Raw genomic sequence first — 16,287 nt, 5'->3', positions numbered from 1 at the left:
AAGGGGTCTGAATACTTTCCGAATGTTTTTAGAAACCTTTGCAAATGTACAGTATCTCATTTACATAAGTATTCACGCCCCTGAGTCAATACATGTTAGAATCACCTTTGGCAGCGATTACAGCTGTGAGTCTTTCTAGGTAAGTCTAAGAGCTTTGCAAAGCTGGATTGGACAATATTTGCACATAATTATTTAAATTCTTCAAGCTCTGTGAAGTTTCAAGTACAGTTTTAACTCAAAACTGTTAACTAGGCCATTTAGGAAGATTAAATGTTGTCTTGGTAACCAACTTGTGTAGATTTGGCCATACGTTTTAGGTTAATGTCCTGCTGAATGGTGAACTTCTCCCAGTGTCTGTTGGAAATCAGACAACCAGCTTCTCCTCCAGGATTTTGCTTCTCTCTATTCTGTTTATTTGTATACTAAAAAAACTCCCTAGTTCTTGCCGATGACAAGAATACCCATAACATGATGCAGCCACCACCATGCTTGAAAATATGAAGAGTGGTACTCAGTGATGTGGACATGAAGTTAATTTCTCTACCACATATTGCAGTTTTACTTTAGTGTCTTATTGCAATCAGGATGCATGATTCTGAATGTTTTTATTCTGTACAGGTGTCCTTTTCACTCTGTCATTTAGGCTGGTATTGTTGATCCATCATTAATACACCGTCCAAAGTGTAATTGATAACTTCACCATCAAAGAGATATTCAACGTCTGCATAAATAAAATACCCGTCTACCAATAGGTGCCCTTTGCGAGGCATTGAAAAACCTCCCTGGTCTTTGTGGTTGAAATTCAGTGCTCGACTGAGGGACCTAGCAGATAATGTATGTGTGGGATACAGAGATAAGGTAGTCCTTAAAAAAAATCAGATTGAACACTGTTGCACACAGTTTTGTACTCCTGAACTTATTTAGGCTTGCCATAACAAAGGGGTTGAATACTTATTGACTTGAGACATAATATTTTCATTTCTAATTAATACAAATGAATAACTCTAAAAAACAATTTCACTGACATTATAGGATATTATGTTCAGGCCAATGACACAAAAATCAAATTGTAATCCATGTTTAATTCAACTTGAAACAATATGGTAAAAAGTCAAGGGGTGTGAATACTTTCTGAAGGCACAATGAGGATGAGTAGAGTGCAATTTGACTTGTAATTCCAGGACGGTATGAACATATGAGAATGATATTTTATAAAATCAAAGTGAGGAATACAGTTGTTTTAGTTCTACCTCAAAATGCCTGACAGTAGATGAGTGAAAGCTGACCACTGGAGATGGACAAACGAAGCATGAAACCAAATATACAACTCAAACACCCTTTTTATCGAGTCCAGCAAAAATACAGCGTCATCACCTTAAGACGTCTCATTATTGGGATTAACACATAAATCAGTTATTTATTTTCCAATATACAAAATCAAAAACTATAAATATCCACAGTAAAGAAGAATAAAACACGTTCAAGTTTGATATTTGGTGGGTTGCTTAATTTAGGTCTACTGTATGTATTTACCTATAGGGATTTCTTAAATAACAATATAAAACATGAATTATACCTTTTTGCATTTACAAATGATGAATACGTGAAATAACCATGATAAAAATAACACTGTGCTAAAATGTGTCTTCTTTCTATTGACGTAGACAAATGGAGGTCAAACTATTGCTGAAGTACAGAAGCGCCGCACCAAGAGAACATCTTCCTGAAGCAAAATATCAACACAATCTGACAACTACAAATAATACACGGCAGACAAGCCATTTCTATAACAGTGGGATAAACACTATCAGTCAAACGTTTTAGAACACCTACTCATTTCAAGGGTTTTTCTTTATTTTTACTATTTTCTACATTGTAGAATAATAGTGAAGACATCAGAACTATGAAATAACACGTATGGAATCATGTAGTAACCAAAAAAAGTGTTAAACAAATCAAAATATATTTTATATTTAAGATTCTTCAAATAGCCAAAATTTGCCTTGATGACAGTTTTGCACAATTTAGGCATTCTCCCAACCAGCTTCATGAGATAGTCACCTGGAATGCACTTAAATTAACAGGTGGGTCTTCTTAAAGGTTCATTTGTGGAATTTCTTTCCTTCTTAATGCGTGTGAGTAGTGTTGTGAAAAGGTAGGGTGGGTATACAGAAGATAGCCCTATTTGGTAAAAGAGTCCATATTATGGCAAGAAGAGCTCAAATAAGCAAAGAGAAATGACAGTCCATCATTACTTTAAGATATGAAGGTCAGTCAAAACGGAAAATTACAAGGAAAAAGTTTCTTCAAATGCAGTCGCAAAAACAATCAAGCGCTATGATGAAACTGGCTCTCATGAGGACCGCCACAGGAAAGGAAGACTCAGAGTTACCTCTGCTGCAGAGGATAAGTTCATTAGAGTTACCAGCCTCAGAAATTGCAGCCCAAATAAATGCTTCACAGAGCTCAAGTAACAGACACATCTCAACACCAACTGTTCAGAGGAGATCAGGCCTTTATGGTCAAATTTCTGCAAAGAAACTACTACTAAAGGACACCAATAAGAAGACGACTTGCTTCGGCCAAGAAACACGAGCAATGGAAATTAGACCGGTGGAAATTTGTCCTTTGGAGATTTTTGGTTCCAACCGCTGTATCTTTGTGAGTGAACAGATGATCTCAGCATGTGTATTTCCCACCATGAATCATTGAGGAGGAGGTGTGATGGTGCTTTGCTGGTGACACGGTCTGTGATTTATTTAGAACTCAAGGTACACTTAACCAGCATGGTTACCACAGCATTCTGCAGCAATAGGCCATCCCATCTGGTTTGGGCTTAGTGGGACTATCATTTGTTTTTCAACAGGACAATGACCCAACACACCTCCAGCCTGTGTAAGGCCTATTTTACCAAGAAGGAGAGTGATGGCGTGCTGCATCAGATGACCTGGCCTCCAAAATCACCTGACCTCACCCCAATTGAGATGGTTTGGGATTAGTTGGACCGCAGAGTGAAAGAAAAGCAGCCAACAAGTGCTCAGCATATGTGGGAACTCCTTCAAAACTGCTGGGAAAAAATTCCAGGTGATGCTGGTTGAGAGAATGCCAAGAGTGTGCAAAGGGTGGCTATTTGAAGTATCTCAAATTTAAAATATATTTTGATTTGTTTAACACTTTTTTGGTTATTACATGATTCCATGTGTGTTATTTGATAGTTTTGATGTCTTCACTATTATTTTACAATGTACAAAATAGTACAAATAAAGAAAAACCCTTGAATGAGTAGGTGTTCTAAAGCTTTTGACCGGTAGTATATACTGAAAAAAATATGAACGCAATATGTAAAGTGTTGGTCCCATGTTTCATGAACTGAAATAAAAGATCCCAGAATGTTTCCATTTGCACTAAAAGCATATTTCTCAAATTTTGTGCACAAATTTGTTTCAATGTATTTATTTAAATGTCCTTATATGAACTGTAAACTCAGTAAAATCTGTGAAATGGTTGCATGTTGCGTTTATATTGTTGTTCAGTATAATACTTACTGATCATACAAAGATATGAAAAGTTGAAGCATTTTCTTCAACAGTTCTCATATGGCCAACAGGGGTCAGTATACGGCAATATTGTACAAATAAAAGGCAAACTACCATATAGCACAGGAAAAACATATACAGCCAACATTCGATACAACGTGTGGCTCCATGTAGCGTCATCCCTGGTATCTGCTCTCAAACAGCAAACCCCCTTCCAAAATAGCTGACCAATGATACGTCTTCCAAGGGTCCATATCTTCAGTTGTTAATGCTCATACAGTTCAGCACACAGAGGGCCACGGTAACGTGCATGCATAGTCTTAGTTAAAGAAGTTTCGGAAACAAATGCTAGTTCAGAAAAAAAAAACAAGGTGAAAATGCTCAACAAGAATTTTACTAAATGTAAATGCTACAGGCAGCTACAGCATGCAATAAGCAGGTAATGACCACACCAGACCATTCAACTTTAACGGGAATCAAATAAGACAAGAAGGACTGGATCAGAGTTACAACATAACAAGGCAGGTGTAAATATCTCACACGCATTGCAACGGAAAAAAAACCCTCCTTTGTTAACTCAGACAGTATTTGTAAGTTAAACAAAGCAACCATAACATCAGTTATAAGGCTACATCTCTGAAAATAAATATCCTCAGGATCTAAAAACAAAAAGACATTAAAAGAGAACACATGGGAATAACAACCCATGATGGTGGTTTTTATAGCAGGAAGACGGAGGAGACTCGGGAACATGGAGGGCTGAACACATGGAGGGAAGTTGCGCATTAAGACGCACAAATCCACAAATATGGTGCAGGTCTTGAACAAATGACCAGATCTACAAGATAACCGGAGAAGAGTTTAACCTGTGAAGGACCCCAACATGACAACGTGCGCTGACCTGCACCAAATCCATATCTAGAAAGCTCCCTTTCTCACGCTTCCTACAGTACATGTGTCTGTGCAATGGCCAGAGAACTGAGTCTTCACCTGTTGTCAACGCATTACTCTACGTCTGATAAATAAGGCACCTGATCACAAAGTCACAAACTCCTTGATTGCGAGATGGGCGGGAGACATTGATGAATATAGGCTGTAGTTCCAAGAGAATGTTCAGTGAAACCTGAGCTGTGCTACAGTCAGAGAACATCATCATTTATTTCGTAGCAACATGGTGCTGATGTTTTCATGCCAGTAAGTAAACCTCACTATTTTTCAAACCGTGGAATAGACACTATGGAATATAAAAAACTTGGACAAACAAAAGGTGGAGGACCTGGCACGCTGTAGTCTGAATAACTAATCAGCTCTGAATCAAACCCCAAAATAAAATGGCTTACATGTTTACAATGCAGATATAACCCTTATAATAAGATACATCTCCAGGCCAGTTAGACAACACTAAACAAGACAAAACCACTATTTCTCCTCTTTCTTCAGCATGTCGATCTCCTTCCAAACGATCATTTACCAACACCGCTTGGGAAGTACACACAAAAATATACTACCAGTCCTTTCTATCATATTCCAGAAAAAACAAAACAACTAAATGTCGTCAGATTGGCTGTTACAGTCCATGTCTGCACACAAGCTTTATTTCTGTAGGGATGTCCTGGTGCGCTTGGCTGGAGTCTGTGGGCTCTCCTGGCTTCTCTTTGTGGCACCTTTAGGAGTTCCGCTCTGAGCAGGTTCACTGGCTCTCTTTATGGCAGGCTTAGGGCTTGTACTAACAGTATGTGTAGGCTCCAGAGCTCTCTTTGTGGCACCCTTAGGAGTTCCACTCTGAGCAGGTTCATTTGCTTTCTTAGTGGCATGCTTGGGGCTTGCACTCTGAGGGACGGAGGGGGGTGGAGTGGCCTCCATCTTCCTCTGTGACCTAGTGAGAACCTGGTCAGGAGAACCTGGTGTTTTGACGTCCATGTTCTGTTGAGGAGTCTCTGCAGCACTTTCAGCGCCATTGCGCTCAGTACCTTTACTTTCAGTGACTTTAGTCTCAAAGACTCTACTTTGAGAGGGTCTCTTTGTTTGACCTTTTGTTGCCATAGTCTTATCCAGCACTGCCTTCTCTGCTCCAACCTGCTGCTTGTTAAAGTCAGTCTTGGGGACGGTGGCAGGAGCAGGGGTGTTTTTCTGTGCTTTTGGAGTCATTACTCTTTGGGGAGACCTCTGTGGTGATGCACTCTCTTTCCTACTGAGATCTCTTAAGGTTCTACTGCTTCTGATAATCTTGACTGATCTCTCCAGGACAGCAGCTTTTACTGGAGGCTTTCTACTAGGAGATGGCTGTGCTCGCTCTGTTTTTACTACACTTGTCTCCTTTACACTTTTATCACCAGAAACGGATAATTTCTGACTCTGGGCAATGGTCGGTTTCAATTTTGACGGTTTTGCCAATTTTTTCTTTGGGGGTTTAGATGGTTTGACTTTGGAAACTTCAAGCTCTTTACTTGGGGCCCCTTTCGGATTCTTGGAGCTCTGTTGACCTTGCATCTTCTCCCTTATATTGGAGTACTTCCTCAGGATCCGGGCGCTGGCTGGGTTCTTGGCCTTCGCTGAGGCCTTCTGGCCGTCGGCTGGTTGTACCTGTGCCTCTGCAGAGGAAACATAGGCTTTGGTGGAGATCCGGGTGGCTGTAGTCAGCTCTCTCTTTTCCTTCCCTTTGGGCATACTTGTACTGACCTCCAGCTCCAGGGCTTTAGCAATCAACTTCTGACTCTTAGGGTTGCTCTTCACAGGGGAAGCCATGGCAAACTTCTTCAAGTGTTTCTTCAAGCGCTCGGCTTGAAGGCTAGGGAAGACCCCTTGAGATGGCCTTTGGGACATACCGGGGAAGAGCAGCTGGGTCTCAGAGGGAAGACGCGTGTTCACCTTCTTTACGATGACCAGCGATTGGGTTTCTGTTGACTCCATGTACCAGTGGCAAATGCTGGCTAGGTCCAAATCGTTCTTGAAAAGCATTTGAACTAGCGAGTACCTCTGATGATCCGAAGACTTGGGCTTGCGAACCCTGCGCTTACTCTTCCATATCGCTGCCTGTCTGTCTGCCTTATTTTTGTGTCTTGGCGTTGGATGTCCCTCTTTGTCCATCTGGACCCAGCCTCTTTGCATCTTATCGAACCTGGTGTTCAGAGAGGAGATTTTCTGTTGGTTTTCCACTACATCCAGTAACTCCAGGAACTTGTGTCGAGTCTGTACAGGAAGCTCCAGCTTGGGCAGCAGGAGAGGAGTGACTGAGCTGGAGGGCAGAGGGGAACTGTCCAGCAAAGGTGATTCCCTCAATGGAGACTTGATGATCCTCTCTGGTTTGAACCTGATTGGTGATGGGAGTCTCACTGGGGATTTCAGCCTAATGGGAGATGCCACTTCACTCCATTTCTCAGCTGTGATTGGAGCACTGGTCGAGGGTGTGGGCGTCCTCTGGACCCTCAAAGCTGACTTCCTGTTCTCCACTGGGGTCGGTGGGGTTGCCAGGGTAATGGACTGGCTGGCCACGTCCGTTTTACTACTCTCACTCCTCAATGGCATTCGCCCAGGTTTGTCTGAAGCACTGCTGACGGAAGACCTACTGGAACATTCAGATGAAGTTTTGTTATCCATTAAAGTTGGTGCCTCTGCCTTCTTTAGCAAAGTAGGTTCCTCTGAGTTTTTCAGCAAAGTCAATTTTCTTGATTCTCCATCCTTTTTGAGAGTTATTTTGCTTCTTACTGGACTACTTTGTGTGTGGGCCTCACTCGTTTTAATGCTTGTACCCTCTGTGAGAGCAGAATCCTCACTGCTAACTTGCTGACTCTCAACAATTTCAACTTCCTTTGCTATCATCATTGATGACCTGAGCTTCGGTCTAGTTTGCACCCTAGTTTCCTCTGCTGTTTTCTCTGTCTCGCTGGGTTTGGCATTTGGAGCTGGCTGAGCTTTTTGAACTTTCAGCTCTGCAGAGCTCTGGGTGACTGCACTGTTTTGATGAGATGAAGGGAAGAGATGGGAGTCAATAGGAAGAAGAGGATAGGCAATGGGGAGGGGAGGGTTGAGCTCAGTGGAGGGGAGTGGGAGGGAGGTAGACGGTTCTGGGGCAACAATGAAAGTAACAGCCCTTTCAACAGAAGGGGAGGCGTCAGGGACGAAAAGGGGGGCGTCAGGGACGAGAGGGGAGGCATCAGGGACGAGAGGGGAGGCGACAGGGACGAGAGGGGAGGCGTCAGGGACGGCGACAGGGACGGGGACAGGGGAGGCGACAGGGACGAGAGGGGAGGCGACAGGGACGGGGACAGGGGAGGCGACAGGGACGAGAGGGGAGGCAACAGGGACGAGAGGGGAGGCGACAGGGACGAGAGGGGAGGCGACAGGGACGAGAGTGGAGGCAACAGGGACGAGAGGGGAGGCGTCAGGGACGAGAGGGGAGGCGTCAGGGACGAGAGGGGAGGCGTCAGGGACGAGAGGGGAGGCGTCAGGGACGAGAGGTGAGGCGTCAGGGATGAGAGGTGAGGCGTCAGGGACGAGAGGGGAGGCACCAGCTGCTGCCTGTTGCAGTCTGGCAGATCTGAGGGGTTGTCTGGACTCAGGTCTCCTGGAGGAGTTGACTGGTGTGTCTGAGACTTGAGGAGTGTCAGGAATGCTCTGGCTTGCTGTTATAGGGGCAATAGGGGTCCTTGTGTCAGACATGTTCTGGCTTGCTTCAGCAGGGGTCTGTGTGTCAGGCAGGTTCTGAGTGATTTTAGCTTTAGGGGTTCTTTTGGGCCGTATGGACACAAGGCTTTTGATCACTTCGGCTGAAGGGAGTGAGACTTGAGGAACCTCTGGCATGTTCTCAGAATATTTCTCAGATTGTTTCAAGGAGGCCTTGGTGAGGCGCTTCGACGAAGGGCTTTTGACGCTTTCCCCAGCAGGGATCGGGGTGAGAGGAGTCTCAGGTGAGACTTGTGGAATCTCAGCCGCGTTCTCAGAAGGGTTCTCAGTCTGTTTCAGAGACGCCTTAGTGGGGCGTTTAGTCTTAGTAGGAGTAGACTCTGGGGTGGTTCTGGCTGGCCGTTCACGCAAACATCTGTCAGAATGTCCAATAGGTCTACCATTCACATATCCACATATAATCATACTCTCTGTATCTATCACTGCAGCTTCCTTCACCCTTGAAGGAATCACTCGTGCTGGAATACCGTGTTTTTCAGAACGCCTGAGAGGCAATTCTCTCTCAACTGCCTTACTGACCTTTTTAAAGGACGAATCAACATGTGTCTTTTCCTCTTCAGGCACATTGTCGCCATCGCCTGGAGCCAAGTCTGGTTCAACCTCGCCCGTTTCCTGCACCTCTATCCTTTCACTCTCCGCGGGAACCTCCATGCCAGCATTTGCTTCTCCTCCAGAGCCCTCAGACGGTTTCTGGTCAATTGAAATTTGAGGTTCCAGAGGCATGGCCTGCTCTTTATCAACTGCACCTGCACCCACTACCTCTTTGTCAACTGCACCTGCACTCACTACCTCTTTGTCAACTGCACCTGCACTCACTACCTCTTTGTCAACTGCACCTGCACCCACTACCTCTTTGTCAACTACACCTGCACCCACTACCTCTTTGTCAACTGCACTCACTACCTCCTTGTCAACTGCACTCACTACCTCCTTGTCTTCATTGCTCTCCAGGGAAGGGGTCAGTGATGCAGATTCCTGTTGGGTTTCAGAGACAACTTTCTGGCCCTCTGGCACACTCTGCAGCATATCCTGGACAAGCTCAGCTTCTTCTGATGTCTTATCCTGTGATAAGTTTACATCTTTCCCCATCACCACCTGCTCTGGGTTTTCACTTAAAACGATGTAATTGTGTATACTGTTTAAATCCTGATCTAGTGTTTCGACCACAGTCTGAGCTAGATTATCCTCTGGTGCTACGCTCTGCCTTGGCTGCTCCGAGTTCGTCCCTGTACTCTGCTCGTTATCCACTGGGGGACTCTGTGAAAGAGGTGGAGGGGCAGTCTGCTCTTTGCACCGACTCTGGTCTGTCTGACTAGTCTCAACGATCAGTGCCATCTCACTGGCTGATGCTGCTGCAGCCTCCACATCCCCAGCCACCTCACTTTCAGCTGGAAGCTCGGAAGGAGTTTTCTGATTGACGGTCTCCACAAAACCTCCAACAAAAGGCATATCCACAAGAGGTAGTCCCTCAGGCTTGCCAAGCACCTGTTTAGGTGTGACCAGAGTGATGGGCTCTGGCATTGGAGCGGGACAGTTGCCACTATCATTGCGGGCAGACGTCTTGGCTAATGTACGGACAGTCTTCAGCTCCCACATTTCTTCCACATACATGTGACCTCGGGTGCTTTTCCTGGCGTTGCGTCGAGGGAGCAGACGGTGCTGCCGTTCCCGGAAACACTCTGTGATTGGTTTGTCGATGTAGACGATGTCGCAGTGGCCGAGATCAGGGTCGGTTACAAACCGACACACTGAGGAAGTGGCCCTAGGCCGATGGTAGGAAGACCCCTTTATAGTCTTCCTTGCTGTCCCGGGGGAAACTGGGGGTATGTTGTTGGGGGTCTTTTCAGGTGGACTTTGTTTGACCAGCGTGTCTTTGGTATGTTCAATGGAGCCTCTTTGTCTTGTTGAGCGATCAGCATGATCATGCCTTTTCACAGAGGAGCCTTGTCCAGTACTGTAAGTATCTGCTCTGGTTGAGGAGTCAGAAACGCCCTGCATTTCTTCCAAAGTACCGGCGCCAGCAGGAAGAGAGGTGGTGAGCACACAGGATAGCTTTTTACCATCAGCCAGGCTGCTGGACTTCATGATTTTGATCTTTAGCGGAGCATGGTCACTAAGACGTTTACTCACACTGTTATCTGCGCTTCTGAACAGTGTTGCCAAAGCCTTAGACTCCCCTGGGCCAGGTTTACGGAGATCCAAGGCCGGCCCAGCGGCCCCAGACACATTTCGTAACACAGCAGTCTGCTCTGGGGCTACCAACCTTTCTTGCCCCTCCGTCGATCCTTTTGGAGTGGAAGCCAGGGGAAGTTTCTGACCAGTCCTCTCCCTCTCTGGGGTCTGCAGGCAAGGTGCAGGGCTAGGACCCTGGAGGGCTCCGTGCTCCACTGAGCAAGAGGGTTTGGAGGCAGAAGCTAGCGAAGTGCCGGAGGAGGATATAGCCTTAACCTAGAACAAGAACCACCATGGGGTTATTCAATACCTCAGTTTAGTTTTTACATAGACAAATCCAGAGCCCTGTATAGAGTTTTGCCATTGAGGTTTATGGAATTGTTGAATTTACACTACAACTATAGATTTAGGAATTAGAATACTAGAATGAACATTAACCTTATGACAGTATAAAATGGCATCCATTTTGGTAAGGAAGCTGGTCTACCATGGTCAGCCAGTGCTGTGATAAGATGGTGTAAAATATTATTTGCACATTACCTTTGCTAGCTAGCCAGACAGTTTTAGTGGAATGATTCCAATTTTTTTCAAATGAACAGCCAATATGCCAACATTCCATTCAAACAATGCAGTCAATCGGCTGAAATCAGTTGATGACAGGACTTAGACAAGTTGTAAATCCGACAAGTACTGATATTGTATCTTATAATGAGACACAGCATTCCAAGAAAACAAACATCCAGACATGTATTGTCTGTTTACATATATTTTAGTGCAGGGATCATCAACTAGATTCAGCCGTGGGACGATAGTTTCTTGAGCGCATGGTCAAGGGACCGGAACATAATTACAAATCATTTGCAGACTGCAAATTGCCCGCAAGAAGCCCAAACATATATAATATTTGACTAAAACATAATCATTTCAAACCTTGCTTGCATTTGTATACAATCACATATCTCTCTACGATGCGTAGGCATACTGTAGAACAGATTTCCAAAATGAAAATTCCTTGGAGCTGATTTGCCAGTGTTTTTATAGTCCAGCGATAACACAAAAAGAAAAATAAAGAAAAATGTTCAGAAAACTTAGGGAGAAAAATAAAATCACTGCCAATTGGCAGTTTTAGAGGCTATTTAGACAAACAAAATATTGGTACATAATTGTCATAAAACCTGTATAAACCGTATTTATAATTATAGAACAATATTTTCAGGTGACAATTTCTGAAATATTAAATGCCTTTAATTTCCTGTATAAGTAAAAGCAGGAAATGCATCACCTGAGCCTCTATAGCCATTCATTCAAATTAGACTGGTTTGGACTTCTATATGACCAAAACGGCTCCCATTATTGTACCATTCTGGAACTGAGGGTTTATGTCAGAGATCCTATTAAATTACTAGAGGCTATGACTACAACTATGGTCTATGGCCGCCATGTTAGCGCCTCAACATTACATGGGGAATATTTCAATAATACTATGTACTAGAACAGTATTCAAAAAGTTGGCCCAAATCTCTATATACATGGCTCTGGACAAAACAATCACTGGACAGTACCTCGGTCTTATTTACCTCCTCTGCTGTGCGGTATCTTCTTGTTTACGTATGTATGTATCCTCTGTTGTGTGTGATTTGCGATTTACTTTCAGGGAAAATAACTTTCTGTCAAATGTTACCGAATTGAAAATGCACAATGAGAGTAATGCCTATACAGACCTCTGTCTGTAGGAAGCCCAGAGCGTCGACAATCTGCCTCTGGTGGTGCAGACAGAGCTTGGTCATGAACTCCTCCAGCGTGGAGGTGGACTGCAGGTCCCGGGCCTTTTCTGTCGTCAGCTCCAGACATTCACTGCAAGACAAACAGGACAAGGATGTTTATATCATTGTCATGAATATACACGTACACTTACAAAAATGTCCAAAAGTATATTAATTCATTTTCAATCAAAGGTTATTAGAAGGATAAAGAGAAGTCAGACTCAAGGTTAAAACATATGAAGCCCACATGGATTATAATGGGAGTTATAGCTATAGGTAGGGTGAGGCTGTATGCCTTGTATACCGGGGTATTTTGAAATACCCACAGTATGATTTCAATACTGTAGAATATATATATATATTTTTTTAAATGTGGATATTTCTACTTTTTCCAATAAATACCTGCAGTCAACTTACTTCCTGACTTTATTGTCCCCATGGGGACATTTTGTTGCAGTGTCATGTACACGTTTAAAGTGCCGTTTAAATACGATAGGAACATTAGCCCAAGCTATTTAGGAAGGATATCACACCTGGCACAAATGATTGTGTAGATGTTTTTCCTGCCGAGGGGTACCCTATATCTGTGCCCAGAGGGGAGTAGTTCACTAGTTTACAGATTGCATTCTTTATTTCAGCCGTTAGATAATTTTTCCATTATGAAGCTTACCGGTAGTTCACCAAAACAGCTGATTGAGTGAGTCATGTGTTTGTTTGTTTACAAAAGAAGCACAACCAGCAAACAGAAGCTTCATGAGGTGAGCGATACCTCTGCAGCGCAATTTAGAGAGGTGATCAAGTTAGAAATTCACTGCTCATGTTTGTCAACAACACATCTTAGTTACTTAATAGTTCTAACTAAAGATCAATTCTCTCCAGTGGTGTAGTCGGTTTGCTAATTTGCTAGCCAAGTGACTCGCTTGCAACATCAAGCTTCTTGAATCTTGGTAACTGAAGAGACATTCCCCTCCTGGATTAAGATCCCTGCTGTCTAATAGTTGTGTGTGTGCAGCAAACTGAGTAGCCCTTTGAAAAACATGCATAACTTCATGAGCTGGGTTGTCTGTCCTTGCAATTAGTTTGCATGCGCTCGTTAGCATTTACCTAGCATCCGCTATGGGAATTCCTTAGTATTAATTAAATGACGTTTTTTGGGCCTTCTTTTTGTTTTAAAAAAAAATGGCGCCCCTTGTATTTACCACCGGTAATACGGTGTAACCAAGGATGGCACAGGCATGATATGAAGGTATGAAAATGTGAATAACGCCCAACCCTAGCTGTAGGTACCTAATGCATTTATCCTGCTGTATGGCAGCTTCTTAAATCACTTTCCCTATGAAGATGAATCAAGTATTCACAGCACCCATCTAAATGAATTATTTTTCTATAGTTCAGAAAGAAATGCCATCATGAAAATGCAACATACTGGGCTGGGTTACATGCGAAGAGAAAAATGATATGGATATAAATGTGAAGGGGAAAAAACTGCCAGGATAAACATGGGGAACAGTAACTGATCCATAATTCAATCATGTTCGGTTTTTGTAAACCCTACACCAAACGTATTGATTTCACTTGTCCATGACAGGATTTCCATCAGTCCAGGATATCCTCACATTCAATCAAATCTATAGAATGAACATGGATCCATGACAAGAAAGAAGCAGCGGTCATCATCAAAGCCCGTCTGTTGGTCCATCTTGGTGACACCATTCTCAGGTAATTATTTCATAGACAGAACCATGAGGCTTATCATCCACATTGCTGGTGGAAAATGTTCACATTTTGATACTATTGACACACCAGAGAGTTTAACAAGAGTTAAGGACGAAATATTGTTCGAGTTGCATAAAAATATAACTTAATATCAACCCAATAAATGACTGAGTCAGACAATATGACCTTTATTTACCAGCCTCGGTTTCTAACTGTGTGGGAGGAATGAGAAGCTCATGAGCAGTGTTAAATGTCTTTAGCAAAATACGAGTATTCACAGAGTTGGCCTGATGAGACATTTGACAGCAATGAGTAGGAGTGTATAATTAGATACACAGTATTTTATCAAATTCATATTTAATCTATTAATTTTATGAAACAAAAGAAAATCGAGCCCATTACAAAATTGTGAAAAATCCAATGCTAAGTGTTTGAAAAAGACGACAGAGAACATTACATTTTACACAAAATTTATTAGAAGAATAGGTGATTTTGAAAAGTGAATATTTCGTCCAGTGAATTTGACCTGTTACATTGTTAGAATTCATCTCTTTTTCAAAATGGCATTTTCTTCCTTAAAGGATACATTGAGTAAATTCTTATACTTACACAAAGACAATCATTGGTGCCCCGGGTTCAATGCAACATACACAAAATTGAGATCATATCAACCACTTCAGTTCAAATATTATATAAGAAGCAGTCATATTTTATTAGTAAAGTTGTCAAATCAAAATTGCATTAAAAAAAAAATGAAGATTTACCAGTGCAACCAAATGAACTTAGTGATCATTAAGTTCTCTACTACAAAGACACTTGGACCATAGCCAAGTTCTAATAACATAGTACCCCCCCAAAGAACAAATCAGAAATAAATTACAATAGAAAACAAAAAAAATCTGCCAAACTGTGCAAATGGCAATTATTGAAATGAGGTTGTTAGGTTTGTGTGTACCTGTTATCTGAGCATCTGAATACATTAACCATTGAGACTAACGAATCCGAGGCATTTCATATGAAACCGAATTGCTTATAGTCCACTTAAGCTGGAAATAAAACGTATTACATATTTTGTATTTAATTCTTTTTGAAAAGCCTCCCAGTCCTTTATGTTTGACGTGTATTGTTCCACGCATTGCAAGTCATCACAATTAGTCCACCGTGTAGGGTTGAAAAGAGCTGCTTTCAAACGTTTTAAAAGGAATAACTTGCTATGATAGACTTCATATAGAACAGTCTTAATCTACAAGCCGTAGAGACAAGCAGCAACATGTAGACTACCAAAACCAGCTCTAAATCCAGTGGGTTTAGAGAGAGGGAATAGGAGGGACTGCTCAAAGAGGACATTAACAAAATAAATCTCCCAACAAAAGGAATCGCAAGTCAGAATCTCTTCCGCTGTTCAATCAATACATACGCGGAAAGACCACTTTTGAATCGTTTCTTTATCGATACCTTGCACTCAGAAGAAAGGTTCAACTAACGAGTTGTCCAGCTACATCAGTTTAGAAACCAAAATGCACCGTTTTGTCTTCAGGATTCACATTGTCCACAGATGCTCAGAGAGTAGGTTCAAACGTATTCTGTTAAACAGTAGTTCATTACCAACGGAGTGTGATAACTATGGTGTCTGAGGCACTGTGAGCAGGAGAGATGAATGCAGTTTGGCTAATATCTTACCTGAACGGAGTTTACATTGACATTCATTGTGTTTAAATAAAGAAAAATAAAAACAAAAGAAAAAAACCGCAGAGGTTCAAATGGATGTTTTTTTGGCTCACTTGCGGGATCAGCTTCAGTCAAAGAAACCCCCACGCCCCCCCAAATCCACATGCAATTAAAAAGCTCAACCGAAACAGACACTGTTAAGCCTAAATTAGTATCTGACCTGTTTTTTGGTGATTGTTGTGTTTTTTTTATTGTTATTTTACAGGACTTTAAGTTGCTGCTATGTCTAAATGTGTAGACAGTACCTGAAGGAGTGAGGGGTGTGTTTTTTTATTTTACAGGACTTTAAGTTGCTGCTGTCTAAATGTGTAGACAGTACCTGAAGGAATGAGGGGTGTGTTTTGTCCCTGAGGGTTTCTATGTCTCGCTCTCTCCACTTTTCTTTCAACATTGTAAGTTAAGATCTGACCACAATAATCTGAATATGTGTACATGACAATTCACACATGTTTTCTCAACAGAAAAGAGTGGACGGGAGAGACGAGCAGAAATAGAGCAAGAGACAACAGCAGCAAGAATAACAGAAGGGGAAGATATTTCACAAACGCATACAAAAACACAGATGGAAATACACCTCCTTTTTAAACCTTATAATACATAGAGGGAGTAAAAATAACTTAGCCAACATTAAGAACACATGGTATGTATGAGTTCATTACACAAATCTTAAGTACGTCATTGTATAGATC

General features: G+C 42.4%; 1 protein-coding gene across 1 annotated transcript in view; it reads right to left on the bottom strand.

Moving 5' to 3' along the window:
* Nucleotides 1-1,322: 1,322 nt before the first annotated feature.
* Nucleotides 1,323-16,287, bottom strand: part of LOC110499352 (ligand-dependent corepressor) — a 66,708-nt gene continuing 51,743 nt past the window's right edge. Inside the window, exons 7-8 of the mRNA XM_090213010.1 lie at nucleotides 12,113-12,245; nucleotides 1,323-10,667 (exon numbers count right to left, since the gene is read on the bottom strand). Of these exons, the coding sequence (XP_090069136.1) occupies nucleotides 5,130-10,667; nucleotides 12,113-12,245 (5,671 nt within the window). The 3' untranslated portion in view covers nucleotides 1,323-5,129. The remainder of the gene's footprint in view (nucleotides 10,668-12,112; nucleotides 12,246-16,287) is intronic.

This window comes from Oncorhynchus mykiss, chromosome 20 (genome assembly GCF_057628025.1).
Source record: "Oncorhynchus mykiss isolate SJ-2025 chromosome 20, ASM5762802v1, whole genome shotgun sequence".
NCBI classification, from domain to species: domain Eukaryota; kingdom Metazoa; phylum Chordata; class Actinopteri; order Salmoniformes; family Salmonidae; genus Oncorhynchus; species Oncorhynchus mykiss.
The sequence above is the reverse complement of the archived record's forward strand: the minus strand, read 5'-3'. Positions and strand labels throughout refer to the sequence as shown.